The sequence below is a fragment of the Microcaecilia unicolor genome, chromosome 5 (assembly GCF_901765095.1).
Source record: "Microcaecilia unicolor chromosome 5, aMicUni1.1, whole genome shotgun sequence".
Taxonomy (NCBI): Eukaryota; Metazoa; Chordata; class Amphibia; order Gymnophiona; family Siphonopidae; genus Microcaecilia; species Microcaecilia unicolor.
This window is the reverse complement of record NC_044035.1, coordinates 39,967,430-39,995,273: the sequence shown is the minus strand read 5'-3', so window position 1 is coordinate 39,995,273 and position 27,844 is coordinate 39,967,430. Positions and strand designations below refer to the sequence as shown.

Below are 27,844 nucleotides of genomic sequence, written 5' to 3'. Positions count from 1 at the left end.
ACTTGAAATATCGAAGGCCCTTGATGGATTAGTTCTTCCTATTTCTATCATTTATGACCTACCTACGTCGAAGAACAGATCTGGAGAGCAACAGCAGATACTGGGCAAACAATGAATATTTTAGATGCTACCTGTAATAGAAAAGTCCGACGTGGTCTCTCTCTCTCTCTCTCGATGTGTAGCAGCTCAATCTTTGAAAAGGTCTTCTTCAAGACCAAAATTCAGCCTACAAGAGACTTCATTCTGTGCACTTTGTCCACTAACATTTTGAGACAAAGCATCCAGACTCCTGAGGAAGGCGCTTGTAGTGCGGAAACAGGGTACCTTGTACAGTCTTCTTTCAATAAAACCATATTTTATACATTGGACGCCTTGGGTCTGCTTCTTGAAGAGCCTGGTTCTGTTTCCACTACTGTTTAAAATATGCCCATTTCGCGCGTAGTTTAGGCATCGTCATTTACACCAAGTTTTCATTGGTGTAAATGGCCATGACTAAATATGGTTGCAGAAAATGGGTGATGGGTGTATTCTATAAACCATGCCTAAATTTAAGGGCATTTTATAGAATACACCTAGGAGTATTTCTTTCGCTGCCAATTTTTTAGGCATGATATATAGAATCTAGCCCTATATTTATTTATTTATTGATTGATTGATTGGGATTTATTCACCGCTTTTATGAAGAGATTCACCCAAGGTGTACAGCAGTTACAGTTTAACATAAAACTTTCAATTTTGTTAACAGCATAACAATAGTAAAATGACCAAGTATAAACATAAATACAATGAGGGGCTCTTTTACTAAGCTGCGTAGGTGCCTACGCGCACCCAACGCGTGTCAATTTTGAGTTTACCGCCCGGCTACCGCATGGCCCTTGCGGTAATTTCATTTTTGACACGCATCCGCTACATGCGCCAGAAAATATTTTTATTTTCTGGCGCACGGGGGGTAATCGGCATTTTATGCACGTAGACCATTACCGCCCAGTTACCACGTGAGATCTTACTGCTGGGTCAATGGCTGGCGGTAAGGTCTCTCAGACCCAAAATGGACACGTGGCAGTTTTCATTTTGCCACACGTCCATTTTTGGCAAAAATTTTAAAAAGGCATTTTTTACAGGTGCGCTGAAAAATGATTCTGCACGTGCCCAAAACACACGCCTACACTACCGTAGGCCATTTTTCAGCGCACCTTTGTAAAAGGGCCCCTAAATGAGGTAAACTTGAAAACAACAAATAATATTGAAACCTAATAATAGGACTACCATGAAACAGGATTAAAAATATATACATTTAACAGCACTGAAATTCAAATAATAGAGATATAATACGATGTTAGCATAATACTAATGAAATATCTAATAAGCACATATTAGAACATATGCATATACATAACCTGGTAGATATATACATGTGTATTTATGCCCACTTCACAATAGACACAAATATACATAGTTGCCTTTCACCGCCAGTTGTTAAAGGGAATGTTCTTGTATATATGTTCCTTTCTGTTCTAAAACTGAGGCTATTTGTACTTACGTTGTTCACATCCACTTAGGCATCTAGTTCTTAAAGCACTTCTTGGGTCTTGTCTCTTGTGTCTCCATCCCTTTTGTGTAAATGCTATTTCCCTACGTTCCTCAACAATCTTTAAAACGTAGGAGTTGATGTACAAAATCTCCCAGATTCTATATAGGTTGCCCAAAGTTGGGCACCTAAATTTTGGCATCTAGGGCAGACGTCTACACAAGTTAATGACTGCGCGCACTTTAGTATAAGGCCCTCTAACGGATTTTGCACACGCTAAATGCCAAGAAGCCCATTTTATGCCTATGGGCTTCTTAGTATTTAGCGCAAACAAAACAAATTTGTTAGCACCCGCTAAATCTGTTAGCGCACCTTAGTTAAAGAACCCCTTAATGAGGCGTCAACCATCAATAATTGATGTTAATTGGCAACAATTTGGGATTGCACGAGCATCTGTCCTAGGTGCTATTTTATAATGCTATCGTGATTGTAAGCCACATTGAACCCAAGCTTGTTTGGGATAATGCAAGATACAAATGTCATAAATGTAAGAAATTGCATCCGTGTCTATCTTTTATAGCGTGCAACTCAAAAGGGACATGGGAAGGGCATAGGTGGATTAGGAGTGTTCCTAGAAGTTAGGCACGATGTTACAGAACATTGTCATTTGCACGCCAAAGTGCCAAAAATTAGGCCCCAGCATTTACACCAGGGTTTGGCGCCCAAAGTTCGCATCCTTTAGAGAATACTAGCTTAGTGCAGATCTTTCCAGTGCTTAATTTGGGGTGCCATTTACTGAATTCCCCCCAATGTGTCCTATGCGTATTAGATTCTTGATATACCTTCTTTTTGTGGTATAAGCAGTACAGTTGACATATTGGTCCTTTTTCTATCCACAATCTGGAGCAATGAATGGTTAAATAACTTGCTCAGGATAACAAGTAGCCACAGTGGGAATCAAACCTGGTTTTCCTGGTTCTTAGCCCACTGTGTTAACCATTAGGCTACTCCTCCACACCTGTAGACATGGCCTGTGTTGCCATTGCATTGGCTGTCATTCTTTTCTTTTTGGGAGGAGTCTTTTTAGTGAATGTTAGCAAAATTCTTCCTTCTGAATTATACATTTTGCTAAGGATGAAGGTGGATGACTTTGGAAGTTAAAAATATTTTCTTGGAAAGAAGTTTTCACATGCACTGTCTCTCTACATGTTTTGACCAGTTGGTGCCATCTACCCTACTTCCTGCAATCATGTCTCTACAAATAGAAACAAAGACTGGTGAGAAAGAGTCTGAGGAATGCATGTCAAATAAAGATTCATAGGCTGGCATTGTGTAAACAGCTAAGCTCCTCCCCTTTCCTTCAAATTAATCCTCAAGGTACTATTTCTAGCCTCATATGTACGTTTTCTGTGCATAATTGTGGGAACTCAGAGTAAAGTTTTCTAAATATAAATTTGCACTGTCTGGTGAGAAACAATGTTGGTATTCTGTGCTGCCTTCATCTGCTTGTCACGATGGTCATTCTCTGAGTATGGGCATTGGCACTGCAATGATTTGACATCACATAGCCATTGATACTTTACAAACACAAGCTTAGCATTTCAAGTGCACCAAAATAGTCCTCAAAGGAGAGTAGAAGAGTCTGAAGTCTGTTGGTATATTCCAATCAGAAAGTGAGAAAGCAATTTTCAGAAGCCAGTTACCATATGTCCGGATTTACCTGGACATGTCCTCTTTTTGAGGACATGTCTGGGCAACCGGGCGGGTTTTGCCAATCTGCCCGTTTGTCCAGATTTCTGGACAAATGGGCAGGCTGGTGGGTGAGCCGTCCTATACGACAGCCCGCCCGCCAGCCTGCCCGTTTGTCCAGAAATCCGGACAAAAGGGCAGATTGCTAGCCTCCCCTCCCCTTACTTACTACTGCCCTGGTGGTCTTGTGACCTCTTCGGGGCAGGAAAGAGCCCCCTCTTTCTTGCCCAGAGCACTGCCCTGTATGCATCCTTTCTGTTTGTGATCTCGGCGCCGATTCAAAATGGCCACCAAGAGTTGAAGTGACCTCGCAAGACTTCAACTCTCAGCGGCCATTTTGAATCGGCGCCGAGATCACAAACAGGAAGGATGCATACAGGGCAGTGCTCTGGGCAAGAAAGAGGGGGCTCTTTCCTGCCCCGAAGAGGTCATTAGACCACCAGGGCAGTAGTAAGGGGAGGGGTATGTGACAAGGGGGAGGGGAAACATGACAGGGGCTGTCAAAGGGGGCGGAGCGAGGGTGTGAAAGGGGGTGGGGCATGAAAGGGGTGGGTGGGGTGTGAAAGGGGCGGGGCATTTGTCCTCCTTTTGGGGGGACAAAATATGGTAACCCTATTGTCATGTAACTTGCCGACCCTATACCTAGGTATAGTGTCCCTTAAAAATGACCCTTAGTCTGGCGCCAACCTGGCTGGAGTCCTCCTCAGGCAGGCTCCATCAGTCCCTGTACTTGGTGCTTCCATTGAAGGAAACGCCCCACCTGCCTGGGAAAAATCCAAAACATGCATGACTGTGAAGAATGCTAGCTAAAAATATTTAAAAGTTTATTCAACTTATTTAACTCTAGATTTAAAGTATGTACTAGTAGTACAATTTTAACAGTGGAAATATTAACATCTATGAGACATAACCATTTTAAAGAACAACAAGCAATGAAATGGGGGTCGGGTTGACTGTTGGGAAATTTGCGCAACTTCTAAAGAGAACTCTCACATCTGTTCACAGTGCAGTCTTACGAGAATGTCATTTTATGATTTTCATACACTAAACAGCGCGTTCTTTTCAGAGGTACAGGCATACAGGGCAGGTTGTGTCCTAATAGCCCCATGTCTCAAAAGTAATATGGAGGAGGGTGCATTATTTGCTGCACTCTGGTCATGAAATCAAGCACTGAGGGCCTCCAGGACTGGGATAGCAAGTAGACTGAGACCCAACATGGGCTGTGTTTCATCATTTGCTCCTGCGTCAGGAGTCAGCCTGTATGATAGTCCACTAGATGAATAAGAACTGTCCAAAGTAAAAAAAAAAATCTGAGCAATCTGCTTTCTTCTGTGTGTACTTCCAAGGAATTCCTTGTAATCAGGCAAAGCAGAATACATGGGGAAAGAGTAGTAGCAGGATGTAGCACACAGAAAAGATACCTCCAGCAGCCAGCATTTTGGGGTAAATATTATATGTTATAGGGGTGCCTCTTGGGGAAGCCATTAAGGTTGTTGCTGCTGGGAATCTTATTTGGGAAGACACAGGTGTGGGGACTGGTGGGTAAAGGAAGGAGACGTTTGTTGAGTAAAACATGTATAGTGGAGAAGTGCCTCCTGCAATATTGGACACATGATTGTGCACCATCTTACTGGCACTTGAGGAATACTTTTCATGTTTTTATGACCCAAGAGGCTCAAGACGCATGTCTCATTGTAAAAAAGAAAAGAAGGTTTTGGCCCATATGGGAGGTCTTTATTCAAACATTGCCCCCTAGGGCGAGAAGTCGGATCCTTAACAAGTTAGATCTGTAGCCCCAATGTTTAGCCTTCTGATCACCTATAGATTTGGAGGGAGGGTGGGGAAGACTTTGTTGGTTCCAGGAGAGGTTATAAGAGTAAAAGCTACTCCTTGAGCTATAGTAAGCAATGAACTTTAGAACGGGGTGGGTGGGGTGGGAGAGGTTGGTCAATTGTTCAGTTGATATAAGCTGAGTGTGAAATGGCTAATGGCCAAACATTTGTATATTGTTGATTTAATAAAGGCAATAAGACACAATTCGTTCAATAACTTAGATTACATAAAATTACATAAAATATTTGGGGAGAAGGGTGAAGGGAGATTTAGCAACCAAGTCTAAAACAAATGTACAGTGGGGGAAATAAGTATTTGATCCCTTGCTGATTTTGTAAGTTTGCCCACTGACAAAGACATGAGCAGCCCATAATTGAAGGGTAGGTTATTGGTAACAGTGAGAGATAGCACATCACAAATTAAATCCGGAAAATCACATTGTGGAAAGTATATGAATTTATTTGCATTCTGCAGAGGGAAATAAGTATTTGATCCCCCACCAACCAGTAAGAGATCTGGCCCCTACAGACCAGGTAGATGCTCCAAATCAACTCGTTACCTGCATGACAGACAGCTGTCGGCAATGGTCACCTGTATGAAAGACACCTGTCCACAGACTCAGTGAATCAGTCAGACTCTAACCTCTACAAAATGGCCAAGAGCAAGGAGCTGTCTAAGGATGTCAGGGACAAGATCATACACCTGCACAAGGCTGGAATGGGCTACAAAACCATCAGTAAGACGCTGGGCGAGAAGGAGACAACTGTTGGTGCCATAGTAAGAAAATGGAAGAAGTACAAAATGACTGTCAATCGACAAAGATCTGGGGCTCCACGCAAAATCTCACCTCGTGGGGTATCCTTGATCATGAGGAAGGTTAGAAATCAGCCTACAACTACAAGGGGGGAACTTGTCAATGATCTCAAGGCAGCTGGGACCACTGTCACCACGAAAACCATTGGTAACACATTACGACATAACGGATTGCAATCCTGCAGTGCCCGCAAGGTCCCCCTGCTCCGGAAGGCACATGTGACGGCCCGTCTGAAGTTTGCCAGTGAACACCTGGATGATGCCGAGAGTGATTGGGAGAAGGTGCTGTGGTCAGATGAGACAAAAATTGAGCTCTTTGGCATGAACTCAACTCGCCGTGTTTGGAGGAAGAGAAATGCTGCCTATGACCCAAAGAACACCGTCCCCACTGTCAAGCATGGAGGTGGAAATGTTAGTTTTTGGGGGTGTTTCTCTGCTAAGGGCACAGGACTACTTCACCGCATCAATGGGAGAATGGATGGGGCCATGTACCGTACAATTCTGAGTGACAACCTCCTTCCCTCCGCCAGGGCCTTAAAAATGGGTCGTGGCTGGGTCTTCCAGCACGACAATGACCCAAAACATACAGCCAAGGCAACAAAGGAGTGGCTCAGGAAGAAGCACATTAGGGTCATGGAGTGGCCTAGCCAGTCACCAGACCTTAATCCCATTGAAAACTTATGGAGGGAGCTGAAGCTGCGAGTTGCCAAGCGACAGCCCAGAACTCTTAATGATTTAGAGATGATCTGCAAAGAGGAGTGGACCAAAATTTCTCCTGACATGTGTGCAAACCTCATCATCAACTACAGAAGACGTCTGACCGCTGTGCTTGCCAACAAGGGTTTTGCCACCAAGTATTAGGTCTTGTTTGCCAGAGGGATTAAATACTTATTTCCCTCTGCAGAATGCAAATAAATTCATATACTTTCCACAATGTGATTTTCCGGATTTAATTTGTGATGTGCTATCTCTCACTGTTACCAATAACCTACCCTTCAATTATGGGCTGCTCATGTCTTTGTCAGTGGGCAAACTTACAAAATCAGCAAGGGATCAAATACTTATTTCCCCCACTGTATGTGTTATGAGAACATTTACTTTTTTCCTCTTCACATACTAGTGTTAATCAGTTTTAATGTTCATTGTACCATGTCAAGGCTTTAATAGAAGGTTTAAACATAAAACAATACAACAACACGCAGCTCTTCTACAATACCATCCCTTTCGTCAGAGTGAGCTCCATTTACCACTAACCTCTGTTGCCTTCCACTCAACAAGTTCCTAACCCAGTCAGCATAGGAGCCAACTTTTCGAAATGATTATGGGTGCTGAATTTTTTTTTTTACAGGTGATGCATTCCCCCCTCCCCCTCCCTCCTCCAAGTTCCAGGCCCCTCCTTCCTCCCTCTGAGTTCCAGGCCCCCCTCCCTCCCTCCGAGTTCCAGGCCCTCCCTCTCTCCCTCCCCTGCCCTTGAGTTCCAGGGCCCCCCTCCCTCCGAATTTTCAAAGTCATCTTATCTTGTTGGGATTACGGCGGCAGCAGCAGTGAAAAGCGTGCAGGCTTGGCGCTTCAGCCCTTACCTTCTCTCTCTCAGCCCTGGTCTCGCCCTCATTTCCTGTTTCCGCAAGGGCGGGACCAGAGCTGAGAGAAGGGAAGGGCTGAAGCGCCGAGTCTGCACGCTTTTCACTGTTGCTGTCGCTGTAACCCCGACGAGGTAAGATGACTTTTATAATTCGGAGGGAGGGACTTTTAAAATTCTGGGCTGGCGACGGGAACGTCCGGTGGGTGAAATATTGGGGGTGCTCGAGCACCCACAGCACCCACGGAGTCGGTGCCTATACCAGTCAGTCATTTTAGGGTCATACCGAGGGCACTCAGTTTATTTATAAGTACTTTATGCTGAACCATGTCAAAGGCTTTGCTAAAACCTACGTACACCATATCTAGTGCTCTGATCTGAGGAAGGGAGTGCCCAATAGTTAGTCATAAAGGGCCAGGTTCTTTATAAGGCATCTAAAAAATCAGTGCGGTAAACATTTCCGCCTAAGCGTATTCTATAAGCGTCACCTAGATTTAGGTGCTCTATATAGAATAAACTTAATTGATATCCCAGTACCTAAAACTACGCACCTCCATTTACTCCAACAAAGATGCAGCATAAGTCCCTGCGAGTAGATTTACGCGCACTGGGCTATATTCTATAACTAGAGAGAATCCACAAAATTGGAGAACTCAATAGATCCCACGAGGCATAAAGACAAAAACAAAAAAGGTGGGAATATAAAAACCAGGCTATCCAAAGATTGGAACCAAACTGAAATTAAAATAACCAGCGTTTATTAATTTCCAAACAAATGATAATAAAACAATTGCACATAAAAATTGACTCGACACAACGTTGTGTTTCGGCCGGATAGGCCTACATCATGAGTCTAAAAACACAAAAACAATAAAACGATAAATAAATACATGAACAATGTGTGCATCGAATAATATATGAATAGGATAGCAAAACCCAAATAACAAAATATCCAAAATAATCACCCTGCTGATGCAGATAGAAACATACTTAATTTATAAACAGTGTAAAGAAGAATATGAATTGTAAAATAAAAAATACCGTTAGCCTCAGAATCACATTTGATGGTGAGTACAAATATACATACATAGGTGTTTGGAAAAATGTAATTGAAAAAATGTAAAAATATATAAAGAAAACTGACCTTGTAAATAGATACTGGAATGAAAGCATCAACTAGTGTAATGATTGAATCTGCAAAAAAAATAAATATGAAAGAAAAAGAGGAGAGTGTATATAAAAATAATAAAAAAGACGTTCTAAGGAGAATATAATCAAAATAATATTCATAAAAATGGAAAACTAACCTCAAAATCATTGTTAAGACTTCCAAAAGTAAAAGAACTGCAAACAGAACCTAACGAGTGGTCTGTGGAAAACAGAAAAAAGAAACATTGACCATATGAGCGCATAGGCAGTAAAATCCAGTAAAGAAACTAGAGGGAAAATGCTGTGTTTAATCAATCGACAACGTGAATGGGTGATAAAACATGATGTCTAGGCAATCATCAACAAGTAAAAAAGGACAACGTGCCCTACTTGTCTAGGGATACTCCATCATTTTGTTGGACATTGTATTATGAATTTTACATTTTATTATGTTTTGTATATTTATGAAATTTGTTTTGATATCACTGTGTTCTTGAGTGATATTACACATTTCATATTCACATTATACATACATGGGATTCAATTATTTATTTCATTTTAATTTCAATAACTATCATTTTAATTTAGATTTTTTAACTTTTGTTTTTTGATCCTTGTTAATTATTATTTTTCATTTTTTTCCTCATATTAATCTTTTACTTCTCAGTTTGTATAGCATTTTTTATTTTCTATTTGGCATCATCAACTAGATCTGCGATTATTTAAAAACTAGTAAAAAAGCCCCGTTTCTGATGCAAATGAAACGGGGGCTAGCAAGGTTTTCTTCAGAGTGTGCATGTGGGAGTGTCCCTGCCCTCTGCCCTCTCTCCCTCCCCCTCCCCCCTCCGAGTCCAGTCCTTCAGTGTTAAGTTTCCTGCTGTGCTGTGTTTGTGTTACAGAGAGAGTGAGGGCATCTCTCTCCTCCCCCCCTCTGAGTCCTTCACTGTTACAGAGAGAGGGATTTCGTGCTGTGCTGTTTTCCTTCACTCAAGGGAAAACCGGATATCTCTGGCGCTTCACACTTCCGGCTGGAGGCTTTATAGAACGTTGGGGTTGCCTTTTATATATATAGATTTTTATTTTATTTTCTGCTATTTGGTCTTTTAATCTCATGCAACATTTTATTCAACAGTGATATATTCTAACTTTAATACCCTTACATTTATTCTGCTGTGAACATTTTTTTAACATTTATTTTGCTTAGTAGCACTCATCTCCCATTTTTTCCATTTTTATTTTTCTATTTTTTCATTTCCATTTTTATTTCCAGTGCTTTTTTATTCATACAAGTTTTTTACTGTTCGTTTTGGTTTACAAGCAGTACCTCGTTTCACGTTAGCCAGTTTTGTTTCCCTGCAGCACGTCGTGACGTTGCTCCGCCCATTTCACGCAATCATACCCTTTTCTTAGGCACGTCACAACGTAGTCCCACCCATTTCACGCAAATCATCGGCATGGACGTCTGTATAGCGCTTTGGCTTCATTTTGGTTTCATCTTACGCCAACGTATGCGTGCACGTCATTGTTTTTGTTTTTCGTGCGCATTTCCGCCTATTTAGTCCTTCCTGTACCTTATCTCGCCCCATACTTGCATCACTTTTACGGAATTTCGTTGTGACAGGTAGATTGTTTACATAACGGTCTTTTTAAAGGTACGTGGCTTTTGTCTTCAGTGATACTGACATTTATATATTAGCTTTAAACACTGACTAACACTACGGTACGTTCATATGGAGTATCCCTGGACAAGTAGGGCACGTTGTCCTTTTTTACGTGTTGATTATTGCCTAGACATCATGTTTTATCACCCATTCACGTTGTCGATTGATTAAACACAGCATTTTCCCTCTAGTTTCTTTACTGGATTTTACTGCCTATGCGCTCATATGGTCAATGTTTCATTATTATTTTTTTCTATTTTTTTTCTTTTTTCTGTTTTCCACAGACCACTCGTTAGGTTCTGTTTGCAGTTCTTTTACTTTTGGAAGTCTTAACAATGATTTTGAGGTTAGTTTTCCATTTTTATGAATATTATTTTGATTATATTCTCCTTAGAACGTCTTTTTTTATTATTTTTATATACACTCTCCTCTTTTTCTTTCATATTTATTTTTTTGCAGATTCAATCATTACACTAGTTGATGCTTTCATTCCAGTATCTATTTACAAGGTCAGTTTTCTTTATATATTTTTTACATTTTTTCAATTACATTTTTCCAAACACCTATGTATGTATATTTGTACTCACCATCTAATGTGATTCTGAGGCTAATGGTATTTTTTATTTTACATTTCATATTCTTCTTTACACTGTTTATAAATTAAGTATGTTTCTATCTGCATCAGCATGGTGATTATTTTGGATATTTTGTTATTTGGTTTTTGCTACCCTATACATATATTATTCGATGCACACATTGTTCATGTATTTATTTATCGTTTTATTGTTTTTGTGTTTTTAGACTCATGATGTAGGCCTATCCGGCCGAAACACAACGTTGTGTCGAGTCAATTTTTATGTGCAATTGTTTTATTATCATTTGTTTGGAAATTAATAAACGCTGGTTATTTTAATTTCAGTTTGGTTCCAATCTTTGGATAGCCTGGTTTTTATATTCCCACCTTTTTTGTTTTTGTCTTTATGCCTCGTGGGATCTATTGAGTTCTCCACTTTTGTGGATTCTCTCTAGACTAAGTACCAAAGGCTGCATTATAAATTTAGTATCACAGCGGTTGGCATTTAAAAAAAAAAAAAAACTCTGACTGCCTTGGGATGAATATAGACCCATTTGCTTTTATTTATTAACTTTTAAAGTGGACTGGCATGGCAACAGCACTATTTCAAGCAGATTAAAGTCACTAACATTTTCACCTACCTTTCTCTCTCTCCACCAGCTGAAAACAAGTCCCCTCCACGTCCTTGTGGCTTGAATCACTCAGATTCTCTAAATCGTGGTGACCGCATTGATGCAGTGACACCCACGCTAGGAAGTAGCAACAACCAGCTCAATGCCTCTTTCTTGCAAGTGTACATTCCAGACTACTCAGTCCGAGCTCAGACGGATCTACAGTTTGTCAAGGTAAGAGGAAAGGCGGTTAGCTTGGCAGAGTTTAAAAAGGGGTTAGACGGTTTCCTAAAGGACAAGTACTTAAACCACTACTAAATGGACTTGGGAAAAATCCACAATTCCAGGAATAACATGTATAGAATGTTTGTACGTTTGGGAAGCTCGCTAGGTGCCCTTGGCCTGGACAGGATGCTGGGCTCGATGGACCCTTGGTCTTTTCCCAGTGTGGCATTACTTATGTACTTATGTATCCCTTTCACTGTAGTTTTCAAGTCTTCTGAAACTCTTGTAGAAATTCCTCTATTTACATTTTCAGAATTGGTAAAAGCAGTAACCCCTGGATTCTGTATAGGTCCAAATTAGGGCGCTCAGGGCAGATAACATGCACAAATTAGTTCACGAGGCATCAACAATCAGTAATTGGAGCTAACTGCAACAGTAGCCCTACTCGCTATTCCATAACATATGCACCTAAATTTCATAGGGCATAACTCCAAAGGAGCATAGCTATGGGAGGAGCATAGGCATTTCCAGAAGTTAGATGTAATATTTTGTTTAATTATTGCATTCTTAAAGTACACTATAAGCAAGCATACAGTGGTGGAAATAAGTATTTGATCCCTTGCTGATTTTGTAAGTTTGCCCACTGACAAAGACATGAGCAGCCCATAATTGAAGGGTAGGTTATTGGTAACAGTGAGAGATAGCACATCACAAATTAAATCCGGAAAATCACATTGTGGAAAGTATATGAATTTATTTGCATTCTGCAGAGGGAAATAAGTATTTAATCCCTCTGGCAAACAAGACCTAATACTTGGTGGCAAAACCCTTGTTGGCAAGCACAGCGGTCAGACGTCTTCTGTAGTTGATGATGAGGTTTGCACACATGTCAGGAGGAATTTTGGTCCACTCCTCTTTGCAGATCATCTCTAAATCATTAAGAGTTCTGGGCTGTCGCTTGGCAACTCGCAGCTTCAGCTCCCTCCATAAGTTTTCAATGGGATTAAGGTCTGGTGACTGGCTAGGCCACTCCATGACCCTAATGTGCTTCTTCCTGAGCCACTCCTTTGTTGCCTTGGCTGTATGTTTTGGGTCATTGTCGTGCTGGAAGACCCAGCCACGACCCATTTTTAAGGCCCTGGCGGAGGGAAGGAGGTTGTCACTCAGAATTGTACGGTACATGGCCCCATCCATTCTCCCATTGATGCGGTGAAGTAGTCCTGTGCCCTTAGCAGAGAAACACCCCCAAAACATAACATTTCCACCTCCATGCTTGACAGTGGGGACGGTGTTCTTTGGGTCATAGGCAGCATTTCTCTTCCTCCAAACACGGCGAGTTGAGTTCATGCCAAAGAGCTCAATTTTTGTCTCATCTGACCACAGCACCTTCTCCCAATCACTCTCGGCATCATCCAGGTGTTCACTGGCAAACTTCAGACGGGCCGTCACATGTGCCTTCCGGAGCAGGGGGACCTTGCGGGCACTGCAGGATTGCAATCCGTTATGTCGTAATGTGTTACCAATGGTTTTCGTGGTGACAGTGGTCCCAGCTGCCTTGAGATCATTGACAAGTTCCCCCCTTGTAGTTGTAGGCTGATTTCTAACCTTCCTCATGATCAAGGATACCCCACGAGGTGAGATTTTGCGTGGAGCCCCAGATCTTTGTCGATTGACAGTCATTTTGTACTTCTTCCATTTTCTTACTATGGCACCAACAGTTGTCTCCTTCTCGCCCAGCGTCTTACTGATGGTTTTGTAGCCCATTCCAGCCTTGTGCAGGTGTATGATCTTGTCCCTGACATCCTTAGACAGCTCCTTGCTCTTGGCCATTTTGTAGAGGTTAGAGTCTGACTGATTCACTGAGTCTGTGGACAGGTGTCTTTCATACAGGTGACCATTGCCGACAGCTGTCTGTCATGCAGGTAACGAGTTGATTTGGAGCATCTACCTGGTCTGTAGGGGCCAGATCTCTTACTGGTTGGTGGGGGATCAAATACTTATTTCCCTCTGCAGAATGCAAATAAATTCATATACTTTCCACAATGTGATTTTCCGGATTTAATTTGTGATGTGCTATCTCTCACTGTTACCAATAACCTACCCTTCAATTATGGGCTGCTCATGTCTTTGTCAGTGGGCAAACTTACAAAATCAGCAAGGGATCAAATACTTATTTCCACCACTGTATCTCTCCATATTTCTCTTAAACTGAGGAAAAGACTTCAGACACTCAGTACCTGTTGCTAATTTATAGCTTAGCGGTCCGATTTGCTCAACGCACATTAGAAAAGTTTCTTTCTTGAAGATATAAATGCGTTTCGCGAGTATCGTCACAAGTCTAAAAAACCTCAATTTGATTTCTTTTTATATACCTCTATCATGTGGTCTGTTTCCTGCTTGGATTTTTATAGATATAGCGGGCTATAAATAAAGCTTGATTCTTACCATTATTATTATTTATTATTATTAACTACTGATTTCATATAATGACAAATACACAAATATATGCGCACATATGTGCATGAATGCAAAAATTCAGCCTAAATGCTTTTCTGCAAATATATGCTTAACAAACAAAGGGCTAGATTCAGTAAATATTGCTCAAAAATCAGCACCAAAAAAAAAAAAAAACAGCGCTCAACAATATTCTGTAATGGGCACTTAAAGATGAGCGCTCATTATAGAATAGTGTTGAGTTTGGTCCCAAATTTAGGCAGCAAAATTTACACCTAAAGAAAATTTATACCTGAAGAAAGGAGTTGTTGATGCCCCTCTACAAGTCATTATTGAGGCCCCACTTGGAGTATTGTGTTCAGTTTTGGAGGCCGTATCTTGCTAAAGATGTAAAAAGACTGGAAGCGGTGCAAAGAAAAGCTACAAAAATGGTGTGGGATTTACATTGCAAACCGTAAGAGGAGAGACTTGCCGACTTGAACATGTATACCTTGGAGGAAAGGAGAAACGGGTGACATGATACAGACATTCAAATATTTGAAAGGCATTAGTCCGCAAACAAACCTTTTCAGGAGACAGAAAGGCGGTAGTACTAGAGGACATGAATTGAGGTTGAAGGGGGGGCAGGCTCGGGTGTAATGTCTGGAAGTATTTTTTCACGGAAAGGGTGGTGGATACATGGAATGCCCTCCCGCAGGAGGTGGTGGAGATGAAAACGGTAATGGAATTCAAACGTGTGGGATAAACACAAAGGAATCCTGTTTAGAAGAAATGGATTCACGGAAGCTTAGTGGAGATTGAGTGGCAACACCGGTAATTGGGAAGCAAATCCAGTGCTGGGCAGACTGGTAAGATTTCTACGGTCTATGCCCTGATTGTAACTGAATAGATATGGATGGGCTAGAGTGTAAAATTTAAGGAGCTTCGATGTTAGCTTCAGAACTTTTAGTACAAGAACAGTGCTGGGCAGAATTCTTCGGTCTGTGCACTGAGAATGACAAGGACAAATCAAACTCGGGTATACATATAAAGTATCGCATACAAATGCAATAAATAAATAAATACCATGTAAAATGAGTTTATCTTGTTGGGCAGACTGGATGGACCACTATCATAGCCCTTACGGGTGAAGGGGGGCACCTAGATGTGGGTACAGTGGGTTTCTGGTGGGTTTTAAATGGTTTTAAAGGGCTCACATTTACCACAACAAATGTAACAGGTGGGGGGGGGGGGGGGGGGATGGGCCTGGGTCCGCCTGCCTGAAGTGCACTGCACCCACTAAACCTGCTCCAGGGACCTGCATACTGCTGTGATGGAGCTGGGTATGACATTTGAGGCTGGCAAAAAATATTTAAAAAGTTTTTTTTAGGGTGGGAGGGGGTTGGTGACCACTGGGGGAGTAAGGGGAGGATATCCCCGATTCCCTCCAGTGGTCATCTGGTCAGTTCGGGCACCTTTCTGAGGCTTGGTCGTAACAAAAAATGGACCAAGTAAAGTCGGCCAAGTGCTCGTCAGGGACGCCCTTCTTTTTTCCATTATCGGTCGAGGACGTCCTTGTGTTAGGCATGCCCCAGTCCCACCTTTGCTATGTTTCTGACATGCCCCCGTGAACTTTGGTTGTCCCCGCGATGGAAAGCAGTTGAGGACGCCCAAAATCGGCTTTCGATTATGCCGATTTGGGCGACCCTGGGAGAAGGACGCCCATCTCCCGATTTGTGTCAAAAGATAGGCGCCCTTCTCTTTCAAAAATAAGCCTGATAGTATACTACATTACAATGCCAACACAATACATAATAAAACACTTCAATAGACAGCATAGGGTATTAGCAAAGATGGAGCATATAGACAGATAAGATAGGGTAACAGGAGTATGAAAATAAGGTACTAAATTAAAGAAAGTTACAAATGAGGTCAGAAAGGTGCTTGAATATTATCTAAGCTAGGGTAGGAGTGGATAAACATGTCCGGCTATAGTATGACACACATCTCCAATATATATTTTTTTAATTTTCCACAAAACAATACAAGATTGCTCTTGCACAAGAAATGCAGAAAGGAAATACGTAATAGAAACAAAGAAAGTATAAAGGACCCCCCCCCCCCCCCCCCACAATTCTTCCTTAGACCACAATGATTAAGGGGGGAGTAGACTTAGTAATAAAGGCTATAAAAAGGGAAACTTTTCTTAGATCTGAATTAACAGTTCCCGAAAGACTGTAAACTACCCCTTCCCCATATTTGTCATAACAGAAAGACACTTGAATGATTTTCTTCATTTTTAAGAAAGCTCCGAGGCAAAGAGCACATACTTCATTCCTTCAAGTTTAACCACACATTTCCATGGACATGCTAATAGAAACATTACACCCAATGTTCTTGTCTCTTGCCTCGTTATTATTTACCACTTCCCTCTAAAATGACACAGGTGATTGTGGGCTGAGGATTCAGTTGGATTTGAATAATATATCAGCAATTTTAGAAGAATCAGTATCAGAAACTTTTGAAAGAGCTGCCCTTCTGTTTGAGCAAGATCTTGATGCAATTCGGAAACTTTTATTTTCGTCACGCTTCTGAATTATTCTGTGGAAAGAAGATTTGGATTTATCCTGATGTGAAGAGCACAGGTACAAATCAAAGTAGGGTATACACAAAAAGCAGCAAATATGAGTTATCTTGTTGGGCAGACTGGATGTACCGTGCAGGTCTTTTTCTGCCATCATCTACTATGTTACTATCCAGCTTATAATTGAAAAAGAAAAACGCCTATATTGCGACCCAAATCGGGAGATAGACGTTTATCTCACAAAAAACGAATAAAGCGGTATAATCGAAAGCCGAATTTGGACGTTTTCAACTGCACTCCATCGCGGATGTGGACAAAGTTGATGGGGACGTGTCGAAGGCGTGGTGAAGGCGGAACTGGGGCGTGGTTATCGGCCGATCAGAGATGGGCGCCTTTCGCCGATAATGGAAGAAAAATATGCATTTTTAGCGAGAATTTAGGGCACTTTTCCTGGACCCTGTTTTTCCACGAATAAGGCCCCAAAAAGTGCCCTGAATGACCAGATGACCACTGGAGGGAATCGGGGATGACCTCCCTTGACTCCCCCAGTGGTCACAAACCCTCTCCCACCACAAAATATGCCGTTTCACAACTTTTTATTTTCATCCTCAAATGTCATACGCACCTCCCTGGCAGCAGTATGCAGGTCACAGGAGCAGTTATTAGGGGGTGCAGTGGACTTCAGGCAGGTGGACCCAGGCCCATCCCCCCCCTACCTGTTACACTTGTGCTGGTAAATGGGAGCCCTCCAAACCGCCCCCCAAACCCACTGTACCCACATGTAGGTGCCCCCCTTCATCCCTTAGGGCTATAGTAATGGTGTAGACTTGTGGGCGGTGGGTTTTGAGGGGGATTTGGGGGGGCTCAACACCCAAGGGAAGGGTGCTATGCACCTGGGAGCTCTTTTACCTTTTTTTTGTTTTTGTAAAAGTGCCCCCTAGGGTGCCCGGTTGGTGTTCTGGCATGTGAGGGGGACCAGTGCACTACGACTCCTGGCCCCTCCCACGAACAAATGCCTTGGATTTATTCGTTTTTGAGCTGCGCGCTTTTATTTTCCATTATCACTGAAAAACAAAAACGCCCAGCTCACAAATTGTCGAATAAAACATGGACGTCTATTTTTTCCGAAAACACGGTTCGGTCCGGCCCTTCACAGACCCGTTCTCGGAGATAAACGCCCATGGAGATACACGTTTTTGTTCAATTATGCCCCTCTATGTATGTTACTATGATGAAAAGTACTCAGGAAAGAAGAAAGTTGTTCCTGGCTTTGAGGCAAGCGACATCTCCAGTATTCTATAATACTGCTTATAATAATGTCCCTGATCCGCTCATATACCTCCCATGGCCACAACCCCTTTTGAGTTGCGCTCCATGGGATTTGGGCGACATTGTTGTAGAATAGCGCATAGCAAGATGTGTGCACAAATTCAAATTGGTGCCAATTATTACTACTACTACTTATCATTTCTATAGCGCTACTAGACGTACGCAACACTGTACATTTGAACATGAAGAGACAGCCCCTGCTCGACAGAGCTTACAATCTAATTAGGACAGACAAACAAGAGATAAGGGAATATTAAAGTAAGGATGATAAAATAAGGGTTCTGAACAATTGAATAAAGGTTAGGAGTTAAAAGCAGCATCAAAAAGGTGGGCTTTTAGCTTAGATTTGAAGACGGCCAGAGATGGAGCTTGACATACTGGCTCAGGAAGTCTATTCCAGGCATATGGTGCAGCAAGATAAAAGGAACGGAGTCTGGAGTTAGCGGTGGAGGAGAAGGGTGCAGATAAGAGAGAGTTATCCAGTGAATGGAGTTCCCGGGGAGGAATGTAGGGAGAGATGAGAGGTACTGAGGAGCTGCAGAGTGAATGCACTTATAGGTCAATAAGAGGAGTTTGAACAAAACCACATAGATCTACAGTGGTTACTATCTCCTGGCCACAGACTGAAGCCCTCCCTCACAGCTGACAATGAGGAATAAGATACCTTTTCTCACAGACTGGTCTGTCCTCTCTTGATTTAAGATTAACACTGCCATATTGCAGCACCGTGGTAAAATCCCTTTCAGAAGGTTTCCAATGTCAAGAGTCATTATAAAGAAACTGCTCCAAACTATCAGCTAGAAGAGAAGGACCAGATAGAACAATGCAATTTTAGTTCCGAATAGTGCCCAATTATTGGCACTAATTAGCTTGTGAGCCAGTATAGTTGGGCACACATGTTGGATCAGGAATCGGTGCTCAATTTTGGGCACCTTATATAGAATCAGGGAGATAGTATATATTTGCAAGGGTGGGGGTGTGCATGAGGTTGGACCATGGGTAGGACATAGGTGGGACTTCCACTTTATACACAATACTGTAAGTTATGCTGGTATCTGGTGCATTTAGGCACTTGCATTTACGTGCCAGGTCTATGGCTGATGTAAGTGTGGAATGCCTAAATGTTAGGCACATCGATACTGTCTTATACTAGTATTCTGTAATGGAACCTAGGTGCCTAGATTTCTTTGGAGCAGTGATTTTCAACCTTTCTCATCTCACAGCACACTGACAAGGCGCAAAAATTGTCAAGGCACACCATCAGTATTTTTTAAAGGCTATATACGTTATCATTTAACAAACAAGTATTAAGATTGTATTTAAAGTTCAATAACTAAATTTTTAATCATTGTGTTATCTTTATAGTTGAATATTTTTATTGAAGATACAAGTTGGCAAAAGGGCAACAAAACAAGTCAAAGATAACAAAATTAGCTACAAATAACATGCATTCAAAAACATGGAAGGCACCATTCTGATTCTCAAGTCATCTGAACCATAGCAAAATAAAACTGTCCACTACTAAGCACATTGTGAAAAAAAATACAAAGCCTGAAAAAAATCCTAACATACATGTATAAATATTTCATACAGCAGTAGGACTATTTCCTACGATTCCAATAGCAAGAACCCTACATATGAATAGGCAGCACTACAAATATTACACTGGGCCCAAAAATACCAATATTCCTTCTGCTTCTGGTAAAACAGAAGAAGTGGGACACATGAAGATCTCTACACAGAACCTACCTGCCCACAGAATACCGTATCTCGGTAAAATGCAAAATACACAGTCAGACTCTCTTCAAATACAGAATGGGATCACAAATTAGAGATACAAAGTCAAAAATTGAACTGAGAACCCCAAGAAGCCGAACTGGGGATGTACCACAACATGGGAGAAATAAAAACAGAAATGCATTTCCTCTTATACTGAACATAATAAGACATTCACCATGTACATTTCCTAAACTAAGATAGTTAATAAATTCAAAATAAAACACTTTTTTCTATCTTTGTTGTCTGAACATTTTTCCCATCATGTTGATCCTAATTTTTCTTTTCTGCTTTCCTGTCTGTCTTCTGCTCTGTTTCCAGGGACTGCTGTCTATTTCTCATTCCTCTTCTCTCCTCCTGTCTTGCTCCATTCCCTTATTACATCTACCTCTGATGTAATCTGCCACTGCTTACCCCTGGATTGATAGCATGGAATGTTGCTATTAATTGGGTTTCTGCCAGGTACTTGTGGCCTGGATTGGCCACTGTTGAAAGCAGGATACTGGGCTGGATGGACCATTGGTCTGACCCAGTCACCCGGATTTTCTGTAATAAGAGTCTCCCCTCCCCCTTTTTTTCTGTATTTGGAATGCACTTTATATCCTTTGCTTGACATGATTTATTTAATACTATTTAAAAAAAAGCCTGTTTCTGACACAAATGAAATGGGCGCTAGTAAGGTTTTCCTCAGAGTGTGTATGTTTGAGAGAGTGTATGTGACTGTGTGTGAGAGAGAGAGTGAATGTGCGAGTTTGTGTGTGTGTTAGAGAGAGAGTGAATGTGCGAGTTTGTGTGTGTGTGAGAGAGAGTCTGGGTGCAAGTGTGTCTGTGAGAGAGAAAGTGTGTGTTTGAGAATGAGAGTGTGTGCAAGTGCGTATGTGAGACACAGTGTGAGAGAGAGAGTGTGTTTCACACAGATACAGTGTGTGCGAGAGAGAGAGAGAGAGTGTGTGTGAGACACAGACTCTCTGTGAGACTGAGTGTATGAGACCAAGTGACTGTGTGACACATAGAGAGTGAATGTGAATGTGATACAGTGTGAGACATAGAGTGTGTGAGAGAGAGAAAGACATTGACTGTGAGAGAGAGTGTGTGTGTGACAGAGATATCTCCCCCCCCCCCCCTCTGGTGTCAGGCCCCCCTTCCCTCCCTCCCTCTCTCTGGTGTCAGCCCCCCCCCCCTCCCCTCTCTCTCTGGTGTCTGAGCGTTATGTGCAGGACGCTGAGCTCTGGCTGTGCTTCAAGGAACTGACCAATCCTATTTAATAGAATGCACCTCCAACATTCTGAAGCCGAGAAACCTCGTGTGGTTGGTCACTTCTGCTTGTGACGAACCCGGAAGTACGTGATGTCAATTCAGGAGATGGATACAGAGAGCAGGAATGCCTCAGCCATGCAGTCAGCTTCAGAATGTTGGAGGTGTGTTTTATTATATAAGATTAGAGATCTGAAACTTAAAATTGATAGAATGGATGCTAACCCTGATGAGCATTCAATTGTACAAGTGCTGTAAGAATGATTTAAAAACTGTGTTATGTGTGTATGAACTGATGCACCGATAAAATGGAATGCCTTGAGCAATTTAAAAACTGCTATTAACATTGTCATGATTAATTTGGCAACAAAAGGTTTTTTTGTGTGTATAACACAGTTAAGACTAAATGCTATAAATGGTACCGAAAAAAAATCGTCACTGAAGAAAATAGTGCTAAGCGCCATTCTATAAACGGTGCTTAAAGTTACACTCTGTTTATAGAATAATGCTTAGTGCCGGGAACCTGACTACATTTAGTTGCACCATTTAATCTAAAGAAACTTTGGTTTAAATCCCTGTTCCTCAATTAGGCACGAATGCCCTTTATTCAATAACCATGCGTGTAAGTTAAAGGGATAAACCCCTGATCTGCCCATGACCCTCCTGTGGTCATGCCCCCTTTTTGGACCCGTGCATATCCCACACCGAAATTTACATTAATTCCAGTTAGCACCGATAATTGCTTAATATCTAAATTATCAGCACTAATTGGCACGTTATTCAGTTAAATTACACACACAGATTGGATATGCGCCCACATTTGTGTGCATGATTTTTAGCACTTTTTATAGAATTCGGGCGTTAGTGTGTGAATGTCAAAAAATACTATTAACTTTAAGAAAGTTATACAATCTCTGTCAAAAAGAATTCTATGGACGTTCAACAGTCCAGATTGAAACATACCATATCGAAAGTCATATCGAAGCTTACCATATCGAAAGTTATCCAAAAAGTGAGGCAAAGAAATGAAAATGAATTTAAAATAAAGATAATCAATGTAACAGGGAGCTTACCTCTAATGAGCGTTCAACAGTAGTGTAACAAATGTGACACATGCGCGTTCTCCTGCTTTTGAAACAAGTTTGGTGCCAACATTGAGAAAAAAAAAAGCTTAATTTCAGGATAGGATGTTTATTTTAAAATGAGCGGGATGTGAATATGTATATTCTGAAAAAGAAAATGAGGCAGTTGAATGATTAGCAATTGCATGTCGAGTAATGAAATAATATGTGCAATGAAAGGTAAAGAAAATGACAAAACAGCATGAATACTGTGTATATCTCATACAAATGTATTCATGATTGATAAATTGCAAAAAAGAGAAGTGAAGAATGATGCAGTTGCATTTTAGTGAAGCTTGTCAGAATATGTGGCTGCTAAAGAACCTTTCCATGTGTATGAAAAATGGAATTGCCTATATTATGAATTTGCATGTGTAATGAAAAGTAATGAATTAAATGAACAGTCAAGAGAGTGGGGAGAGGAAAGCGGAAGGAGGGAAAGGGAAGGAGAATGAGGGAAGGAATGAGAGAAGAGAGACGGGGATGGAGGAAAGGGGAGAAGAGGCAGGAAGGAGAGGAACGGGGGAGGGGGAAGGGAAGATTGAGGAAAAGGGGTGGGGAAAACAGGGGGAAAGGAGGGACAGGGGGAGAGGGGAAAGGAAGGGATAAGGAGGAAGGGGAGAGGGAGGAAAAGAGGGGAAGGAAGAAGGGGGAATGAGAAAGGAGAGGGAGACAGGGGGAAAGGGGAAGGAGGAAAGAGGGGGAAGGAAATGGGAAGGGGAGGAAACAAGGAAGGGAGGGAAAAAAGAGTAGCGCTTTAGAAATGTCAAATAGTAGTAGTAGTAGAAGGAGGGAAGAAAGGGGAAAGGAAGGAAGGGAGGGGGAACGGGGAAAGGGAAAAAGAGAGAAGACAAGCCTATAAAAGGCCACTGGGATCTGTTGTTTAATAAAGCAGTGCAGATTTAAGGTGGTTATAAAATTGGTCTGAAAACTATTCCTTGGTTAAAACCATGTGTTAAATAGTGTTTAACTGGAAGATGAAACGCTGTTCCTTACGTAGCAAAATGATGTCAACATCGCTGTCTATCCATTTTGTTGGAAAGGTTTTAATGATGGAATACTCTAAATCATCTATTGAATGATCTGTGATAATCTATGGTGCACCTAAAATATTCCTATTGATGCAACTCCTATGTTCAGTGATTGGAGTTTTAACCATTCTTTTGGATTTGCCAACATATTGCTTTGAACACGGGCATTGAATGATGTAAATGGATTGTGTTGTATTGCAATTAGAGGAGTGGCAAAGCTTATAAGTTTTTTTGGACTGTGGATCTATGAAACTTGACATTGTCCTGAAATGTGGACAAACAGTGCAACTACCACACTTTGAATGTCCTGATGAAGATGTGTGTGAAAGAACAATGGGTTTTGAAAAGGCTGAAGGAGCTAACTTTTTCCTTTAGAATAAGCTACTGTTGAATTTGTATTTTTTAAGCAATCATGGCCTTCCAGGATGTGTCATAATAACATAGTAAGTGACGGCAGATAAAGACCTGAACAGTCCATCGAGTTTGCCTGTCACACTCATTATCAACTCATGATTAAATTAACAATGAATGTAATATAAAATACTTGATCATGGTCTTTCTTTGGCGTTTCTGGGACATAGACAATAGATGTCTGCTGGCCCTGTCCTTACATTGCAACTACTGGAGTTACTGTTGAAGCCAATGTCTACAATAATATTAAGTGTCTATGAATAATATTAAGTGTCAGTATCTATGAATAATATTTTTGATGTTCCCAGAAAATGTGAGAGTGCAAGCTATGTCTGGTGTTACTTTAACTTTGATTGTCAAGATGAGTTATCTACTGGTTATTTTGACTTTAATGTATCCTTTCTGTATAATCCTTTCTGGGTAACCCCTATTTTTAAACCTCATAGAATCTTGTGGTGAAAGCTAGTGTGATGTAGATATGTGTAGGTTTTCTGTATATAGTGGTGACAAATCAGTATCTAGTTTTCTTAGTACAAATATCAAGAAATGAGATTTGTTGAGAGTCATACTGCATTTTGAGTTTCAATTATTATTATCTAGGGTATTAAGCCAGATATGAAAGTCTCTCAACCTTCTTTCAGTACCTCTCCAGCGTAGAAAAACCTTGTCGATATAGCTTTTATAAAATCTCATTTCCTCACTAAAGGGATAATTTTGCAAAAAAGTCTTCTAAAAGTGCGTGACGTAGAGGTTTGCTATATCAAGTGCCATAGAGGTGCCCATGGCTGTTCCTTCGATGAAAGAATTTGCCTTGAAAATAAAAATAATTCTTGGTTAGAGCAAAGGTGACTAATGGTAAAATGAAATAGTTAGGAATCCTGCAGTGAGATGTTCTGTCCGTAAGTGTGTTTTCAATTATTGTCAGAGCCTCAATTTGCAGTATATTTGTGTATAAGGAATTGATATCAAGAGTGACAAAGTGTAAGTCATATAGATCACCACCAAAACTATCGTGAAAATTGATTGTGTGTACAGAGTCTCTTACATAAGAGTCAATACATGGTACATAGGGATTCAGAAAACAATCTACAAAATTTGACAAGGGTTTAAGAACTGAACGGTTTACAGATATGATCGGCCTGCCAGGTGATTCAGTCAAGGATTTGTGAACTTTTGGTAGGGTCTAGGTTGTAGGGATGACAGGAAAATTTACTATTAAAAATGTTTTCTCTTTAGTAGTGATGTGTTCAGCTTTTGCAGCAAATTCAACAGCTGCTGGCATTTATTTTTGTCAAATCTGTGGTTGCGTTGTTGTTCAAATAGATGTTGTATTCTGTATCAAAAATCTGTTTTTCAGTCTCTCTAATATACCTATCCCTGACCATAATGACTATTTGGCCACCCTTGTCAGCTGGCTTAATTACAATTTGAAAAATGCACAATTTCGGGAATAACTTGTATAAAATGATTATACGTTTGGGTAGCTTGCCAGGTGCCCTTGACCTGGATTGGCCGCTGTCAGGGACAGGATGCTGGGCTCGATGGACCTTTGGTCTTTTCCCAGTATGGCATTACTTATGTACTTACCTAGTTTATAGAACTGCCTCATGTTTCTGTGCTTATGTTTTACATGTGAATATCTTAGTGAAATTTTATAAGAACTTGCATGTAAAACACTTCTGCGTGCTCAAATGACATCAGATTATCTCCCCAAAGTCTTCTCTACATGTGTTTCAAATTCAGTTGGCATTTTGTACATTTAATGTAGCTGGTGTGTTCTCTGCCCAGCCCCCTTCCTCTAAATTTTCATGTGTTTTCTCTACCAAACAGATATTCTATTGATTTTCCCCTCCCTGTGTTTGCAATAGATCACAAGGCAGCAGTACCAGAATGCCCTGATGGCATCCCGGATGGACAAAACTCCTCAGTCTTCGGACAGTGAAAACACTAAAATCGAACTAACTCTAACAGAGCTACATGATGGCTTGCCGGATGAGACGGCAAACCTGCTGAATGAACAGAACTGCGTGACACACAACAAGTCCAATCACAGTATGCACAGTGAAGGAGCCATCTGAGAAGCCAACCTCTGGCTGTCTATTTCAGCACTGCTTCCCTCTGTTCCCATGCAAAGCCCTTCACCTGCTGCCCTCCCCCACCTCCTCCAGTATCACCTCTTAAAGCTGAGTTCCACCTTCAATACCACCAGTATGCGCCTGAGTGCCATACTGCCTCCATCTGCCAACCCAAAACCAAAGACTTCAACCCATTCTGGGAGCAGGAGGAGGAGAAAGATCAAGGAAAGTTGGAGAGAGACAAGTGTTTAAAAAAAAAAATCTAGGGAGGGGGGGTGAGTTAAGACTGAAGATGGTGAACTAATAGCAAATTTTAAATAATGAAGTTTGTATTTCTACTGTCTTTTATTTGGTTGTTTTTCCCCTTTTCTGGAAGGGTGCAAAGAAGTTTGAAACTGTGTACAGATAGATATTTTTTTCAAGAGAAAGTTTTAAAATGTTATATATTGCTGTGTTTTAATATCTGTTGTCTCTTTTTCCAGGACCAATGTAGCCTATTCGTTGCAACCTAAAGAGTGTGAGCCCTTCCACTGCCCTGCTCAGCCCCAAAGATGCTGACTTCACCCTAGCTTTGCATCCTGCTTGCAGGGTGTTGTGGTTGTAATTTCTCTATGCTTGTGGTGGGGCCAAAGTCAGATCTGATCAGCATCAATGAGGGGACCTGGTTGAGTTGGCAGTCCTGGTTATGTTAGACACTATTACAAGCCCTCTAGCAAACAGAAAGGTTACAATTCACTTTTCCTAATGGTTAGGAATATGGATATTCATTTTGGGATTTGTCTCCTTATTAGCTCCTGGAGGTATTCAGGAAGCGAAGCTGACAGCTTGTAGTTCCTGTGCTCTGCTTCTCTTCCCTGAGGGAGAAAGTAAAGCTTAGAGGAATCCATGTTACTTAGGACAGGCTGATCCAGTGCTGGGTGTACCACTGGCATATGTGAAGATGTCTCCTTGCCTTTCTTAGACAAAGAAGAGCTAAATCTCCACATATGTAGTCTGGCCTTAATGGCATGGGGTCACCTGGTAGGGTCTAGGCCAGTGAGTGGTCCTCAAGAACCACAAACAGATCTGGTGCCCGGGGTAGCCAAGCTTATGGAGATTAGTCTTGCACTTTGACCCTCTGTTTGTAAATATCTGATGAGCATTCACTGTGAATGTCCTGGAAAGCAGACCTGTTAGCAGACATCAGTGAAAATGTCTGCTCTAGGCTACCATCTCACCTGGGTTAACCTGAAGTGTTTAATCCAGGCCTGGTATTGCGCCATGTCTGGACTTGTAGCAATACTTGTATTAAGGGTCAAACCAGGACTGGTTGACCTAGGGTGATATGGCAGTTTTTACATGTGACCAAAGTATTTTTCTATATGTATGACTATGGTTCTGTGAAGTGCATTGCAGAATATTTTAGCTATGAAGTTCAATATTTCCTTTTGAAGAAAAGGGGGAAAAAACCTCAGCAGAAAGCCCTACCAACCACCCAAAAACAACGTTGAAAAACAACGTGGGTGGAAAGAAATCAACGGACTGTTTAATCTTCACGGGCTCCAAAAAAACACCCTTCTAACTCCAAAACTGTAGTGTAAAAATGCTGACTTCACAGAACTGACTTCAAGTGGATCCCCAAACATGGAAACAATTTTTACCTAAGTTAATTATCAAGTAGAACAGGTCATGTGCAAGTGGTCAGTCCATCACACCGACTTTGGCCGTAGAGGACCATTGATATGAGGCACATTTTTATACTAAGGCTAAATGTGCCTCATATCAATGGTCCTCTATGCCTTGAGACAGCTGATTGCGAAACTCTGGCCAAAGTCAGTGTGATGGACTGACCACTGCTGAGGCTTTTTTCCCCCTTCAAAAGAAAATATTGAACTTTACAGCTAAAATATTGTGCAATGCACTTCACAGAACCATAGTCATGCACAGGGGTGTGCTGGTAAATTTTTAACAACAGGCTCTTTCTCCGGACGTAGCCAGCTCTGCAGTTGGGCCAGGGGTGGCCGGGTGGAGGGGGGGGAGCAACACTTGCCTCTCTCTCCTCCCTCCCTTTGTGCGGGCACGCTAGGCTTACCTTTGCTAGTAGCCACCACTCCCAACGTCTTGCTCTG

The 27,844-nt window shown here is 41.5% G+C and overlaps 1 protein-coding gene across 1 annotated transcript in view; it reads left to right on the top strand.

The window, feature by feature from the left end:
- Positions 1-27,636, top strand: part of CNNM2 (cyclin and CBS domain divalent metal cation transport mediator 2) — a 360,906-nt gene extending 333,270 nt beyond the window's left edge. Inside the window, exons 7-8 of the mRNA XM_030204726.1 lie at positions 11,547-11,731; positions 25,530-27,636. Coding sequence (XP_030060586.1) covers positions 11,547-11,731; positions 25,530-25,739 — 395 coding nt within the window. The 3' untranslated portion in view covers positions 25,740-27,636. The remainder of the gene's footprint in view (positions 1-11,546; positions 11,732-25,529) is intronic.
- The last annotated feature ends 208 nt before the right edge of the window (positions 27,637-27,844 follow it).